At 34.7% G+C, this 5,869-nt stretch overlaps 1 protein-coding gene across 1 annotated transcript; it reads right to left on the reverse strand.

Moving 5' to 3' along the window:
- Positions 1-1,889: 1,889 nt before the first annotated feature.
- On the reverse strand, positions 1,890-4,288 carry LOC104242971 (uncharacterized). The gene is made up of 4 exons (XM_009798084.2): positions 3,917-4,288; positions 3,199-3,838; positions 2,226-2,413; positions 1,890-2,138 (listed from the first exon to the last, which is right to left on the reverse strand). Exons 1-4 carry the CDS (start codon positions 4,286-4,288, stop codon positions 1,890-1,892), a joined length of 1,449 nt encoding a protein of 482 aa, XP_009796386.2.
- Positions 4,289-5,869: the final 1,581 nt, after the last annotated feature.

The following is a 5,869-nucleotide window of genomic DNA, read 5'->3' on the forward strand; positions in this document are numbered from 1 at the left end:
GAGGTTTCTTTTTTCTCTTCTTTTTTTCTTTTTGGAGTTTCCGCCAGTTATGTGCGTTGAAGATCACTCTACAAAACTAATTACTACAAATTTTTATGTATTGATTTTTTTGTTTTTTGTTGGAGGCCTAAAGTCTTTGATCAGATTTAGGTGCTCTATACGTGTAATCGGTTGTTGTTGTTAATGATAATATTTATATTGTTCCCAAAAAAAAATCTATGTATTAAGTAGATTTATTATTTCTTCCGGTACACTTTAATTAACTTTTTTTGTCTTTTGTTATAGTACATAGTATTTAATTTTTCAGATATCAAGAAGAAATTAATTTTTTTTTCAAAATTTCCCTTAGAATAAAGAGTCTAATAACATGTTTGGCCAAGCTGCAAAAATCAGCTTATTTTGTGAAGTGTTTTTTCTCAAAAATATTTTTCTCAAAAGTACTTTTGGTGAGAAGAGCAGTTTGTATTGGACTAATTAGTTTGATAACCACTTCTGAACAGCATTTAGTGTTTAACCAAACTTTTAAAAACTGTTTCTAATTGTATTTTTCTCAAAAGTGTTTTTCAAAATAAACTACTTTTTCTGCTTCTCCTCAAAAGCAATTTTTTTTTCCTCCAAAAGCTTGCCAAATACTTCAACTTTGGGAAAAAAAAGAGCACTTTTTTTTATAAAAAAAATGCTTTTAGAAATGGAGAAGCTTAGCCAAATAGACTAACATATTTTCAATGAACAAATTAAGGTTAATATGATTAATTTTACTATTAATTAATACTAAAAGATGAATTCCATAATATTTGTGAAAATAATCAAAATATTAATTAAAATGGACCGAAAAAATATAAATTAAAGAGTTAATAAATAATATATTAGTGATAGTGGTAAAAAGAATATACGTAACAAAAAGGTAACAACTGAGATATGCATCATTTTATAATAATAAGTTAAAAGTGTGGACAAACTGGTGCATGCATCATCATAATATAAAGAATAAATATATAAGTTTCAGGAAAAAGTTGGAAACTTACCTATTGCTTTCTCCATTCTTATTTTTATTTGGTAAGTAAAGAATTTTATTACCAAGTAAATACTTACAGCTTACAAAACAATCAATTACTAACATCTTCTGCTGGACATGAAGCCTCATCATGAGATTTCTTCTCTACTCCTTAAACTCCTATTACAATCCTTAGTTAGCTCATACTAGATACCAATTCATATTACTTAGATAAGTATCCAACTTTTTACAATTTTGAGCTCTTATATGTATTTCCTGAACTATCGTTTTCACTATACTCTGTGCATTGATTTGTTTCTTCTGGAAAATAACATTGTTTCTGGCTTGCCAAATATGGTAGACTGTTGCAGCCAAAACCATTTTGTATATCTCTGCTCCTGCACTCTTCCCTGCTGCCTTCTTCTCTGCCCATTGAACTTCTTCCTGCCACTGTTTGTTCCTTCTCATGACCCCTTGCCACGATAGTAACTTCTGCCATATCTCGTTTGAATAATCACAGTCAAAAAATAAGTGATGCACTGTTTCATTGTTCCTGTGGCACATTGTACACAAAGTTTCATCTACTAAGCCCCATCTTGCTAGTCTTTCTTTAGTAGCTAACTTGTCTTGTATAGCTAGTCTTAAGGTAAAGATCCATTTTGGCATTCCCTTGTTGTTGCATACTAAACATCTCCATATCACCTTTTGGAAGTCCCCTTGTAGTGCTTTGTACATCTTTTTTGGTGGAAAAACTGTGAATGTACCTCACATCATCCTCTGAGTATCCAGCCTCTTGGAATTGTGCCTTGGCATTGAATATTTTCTGAATTACCCAGGAGGCATTCTTTGGTTCAGTATCCCATATATTGTTATCTTTTATATAGTATGCATGAACTCACTGCACCCACAACTTCTCTTTCTTCTTGCTAATGTTCCAAAGCAGATTACAAATAGCAGCTTTATTCCATAGTTCTATGTTTGTGAAGTTTAATCCCCCTGTTATCTTAGGTGCACATAGTTTGTCCCAAGCTATCAAAGCTTTCTTTGTTGGTTCAGCACTGCCCGACCATAAAAACCTTCCGTAGATTGTCTCAATAAATTGTATAATTTTCTTTGGCAGAATGAATACTTGTGCCCAAAAGTTCTAAATTGTTCCCAGCACACTTTTGATCAGTATTGCTCTTCTTGCATAAGATAGAAACTTGGTTGTCCAACATTGAATTCTATTAACCATTTTATCAATCAGAGGCTCACATTGAATTGCTGACAATATTTTTGTACTCAAGGGGACACCAAGGTATCTAAAAGGTAGATTACTTTTAGTGTATCCTAGTAATTCCATTATCTTCAGCTGTATCCTGCTATCTACACCTCCAAAATACACACTGCTTTTACTTATGTTTGCCACTAGCCGAGAAGCTGCAGAAAATATTTGAAATTATTTATGCAATGCCACAACAGGCTGCACATCTCCCTTATAAAATAACAAAAGATCATCAGCAAATCCCAATTGTATTAGTCTCACTTTAGCACACCTTGGATGAAATATGAATTCTTTGTTGTTTCCTAGCTGCTTCGTTAACCTACATAGGTACTCCATTGCAATTACAAATAGTAATGGTGAAAGGGGATTTCCCTATCTTAATCCTCTTTTTGCTTCAAATGGACTAATTGGCTTCCCATTGACAATGATTGAATATGAGACAGTACTGATGCAAACCATTACCTATCTTACATATTTTTCTGGAAGTTCTAATAACCTCATCACCTGTTCACAAAATCATAAGCCTTTTGCATATCAATCTTCAATATACATCTAGGTGATATATTCGTCCTCCCATAAACCTTGACCAGTTCATGGGTCATTATAATATTATATGTGATCAATCTTTATGGCACAAAAGCTGTTTGACAATTGTCAATCAAATCTGGCATAACTTCCTGCAATCTAGATGTTAGTATCTTGGAGCTAATCTTATATAACACAGTACAACATGATATAGGTCTGAATTCTTTAATATTACTAGGGTTCTTCACTTTTGGTATTAGGGTAATAGTTGTACAGTTGATTGGCTTGCACATTACAGCTTCCTCAAAAAACTCCATCACATCTTGAGTTACCTCTTTCCCTATAATATGTCATACTTTCTTATAGAAGAATGTATTGTATCCATCACATCATGGTGCTTTGTTGTCACTAATACCCTGTAATGTTGTCTTGATTTCATCTTCAGTTACTACTTTTATTAGCTTCATTTGTTGTTGTCTGCTTAGATTGTAGCCTTGCCGCATCACTTCTTTATTAACTGCTGGTATTTGAGTTGTTGTTGTTCCAAGTAGCTGCTTGTAGAACTTCAGTATTTCTGTTTCCACATCATTAGCATTCATGAGTAGTTGCCCTGCACTATTAGTCAATCTTCCAATGTGATTAGTTGCTTGTCTATTCTTAACACATGCATAAAAATATAATGTATTTGAATCTCCCAGGTTGAGCCATTTAATCCTTGATTTCTGCTTCATTATACTTTCCTCAATTTCAAGCCATTTAACCAACTCCATGTTTGTCTCTTTTTCTTGAGCTACACTTTTAGTGTTATTCCCAGGTCCAACCATTTGTTCCTGAATCCCTTCCAACTTTGCTCTTGCTACTTGAATTCTTTGTCCAGTACTGTTAAAATCTTGACTATTCATTTGCTTCAGCTTGGTCTTTAGTATCTTGAGTTTCATCCACACATTGTTCATTATTGTTCCACCATCCCTTTTTGTCCAGCATTTGTACACAGTATCCTCAAACTCTTTGTGTTGAGTCAAGCAATTGAAAAACTTGAAAGGTCTATTTCCATTCTATTGGTCAGTATCAATTGATATGCTCAAGGGGAAATGATAAGAAAAAACATGTTGCAACACCCTCCCCTCCATTACAGGCCATTTCTGGATCCATGTAGCATTGACAAGTATTCTGTCTATCTTACTATGGACATGATTGTTTGTCCAAGTGTACTTCCTTTCAAGTATTCTCAATTCAGTTAGTCCAGCCTCCCAAATGAACTCTTTGAAATATTTCACTTCAAATTCCTGTACTGGGGTCCCTTGCATCCTGTCTTCACTAGATAAAATAGTATTATAGTCCCCCATTAACACACAAGGTCCATTAATACCAGCTATGATTTTTTCCATATCTTCCCATAATATTTTTCTATCTTGAACAGTATGCATACCATAAATGGCTCCAAAGTTAAACTTGTTTCCATTCTGGAATTCTGTAACCTGCCCTATTATGTATTGCTTGTGCATATTATAACTTTCAAAATCCACCTTTGTATGGTCCTAAACAACTCATATTCTTCCACCTGGAGCAGTCGTATAGTTTGCTATCCATCTCCAACTACTAAACACTTTCTTTATAACAGATTTTGCCTTTACTTCCTTAACTTTATTCTCTAACACTGCCATTAACACTACCTTATTTTATCTAATAAAGTTTTTTAGTTCTTTTTGCTTGTGCCCCTTATTCAATCCTCTAACATTCCAAAATATGATGTTTATTATTTTATGGATCTTGGATTCATAGTACCACCTCTGCCTCTATCTCTAGGCAGCTCTCTACTTTGATCTTGATTCTCTATCATTTGGACTATCTTTTGTGCAGTATCCACCAAAGCTTTGAAAGCATTACCTATATTAACTCCATTCTCATTTCTCTCTTCCACATTCTTCTTTGATGCAGACTTCCCTCTTGTCAGTTGTCATTGCTCTTCATTTGGCTTGTTGTTTTGAGCCTCTTCTTTATCCTCCTCCACTTGTTCCAGAAATCTTTCACTTGTATCTATTTTATCAATCTTTGGATCAAGTTTCCTCACAGCTTTCCATAACTGCTTCTGGTTCTGTGCTCTATAGTTTTGTTGTCCCCCTTCTTGGTTCTGCGTTTGTTGGTTATGACATGAGTGACCAATTTGACAGCATGTTTGGCAATATTGAGACTTCCATTCATATTGTATCAGTTGCTCAATCACTTTACCTGTAGGATCAATCAGTTTAATTGTCCTTGGTAAAGTCCTTGTTATGTCCATTTCAATTTGAATCCGAGCATATGAGATCCTATATATCAGCCACAGTTGTGCATGCATCAGCATAAAGAGGTTTCCCTGATCCACTCCCAATTTTGCTAAGGGCTAGGTTACTCCAATAATTCAGTGGAAGTTATGTGAATTTAACCCATAGAGGAATAGTTTTCAGTACCTCTTCACTAAAATTAAATCCCTCAGCCCATGGCTTTAATATTACTGGTCTACTATTCATAGTATAAGGCCCATTCATCAACACCTCATCCCTTTCTTCAAAATTATGCATCAAAATTATAAAGTATCCATCGTTGTGAAATAGTACCTTAGGCTTCCTGATTTTTCCCCATTGACCAGCAACAAATCGTTCAATAGCTCCTATAGTTGGAGTATTTCCAACTACGTACATAATTATTGCTCGATTCCATTTCTGCTTCTCCTCAACTATGTCTTCTTCCATAATTTGCACTACTACTTCACCATCTTGCATCACCGGTAGTATATATGTTATATCCATCCCTTTTGCAGTAAGTTTGTTTTCTTGAAGTAATCCTGCCCATGACCTTCCAATATTGTTTGTTTTCATTTGTTTGTGCTTCTCTTCCTCAACTCGTACTGGTACTGTTCCATTGCTCTGCTCCATTATAGGACTGGTAGTTACTGTTACATTGGAATTTGCTTTGCTCGTGCTCGCTCCACCAATGATGACCGGCGATATATTCAATTTAGGTATCCCTTGATTGACTGGACTCATTGGGCCAGCTGATTTACTCGATTGCAGCTCAGATCTGGCCAATTCAACCCACTGTCACTG

Source organism: Nicotiana sylvestris, chromosome 2, assembly GCF_000393655.2.
Source record: "Nicotiana sylvestris chromosome 2, ASM39365v2, whole genome shotgun sequence".
Lineage (NCBI taxonomy): Eukaryota > Viridiplantae > Streptophyta > Magnoliopsida > Solanales > Solanaceae > Nicotiana > Nicotiana sylvestris.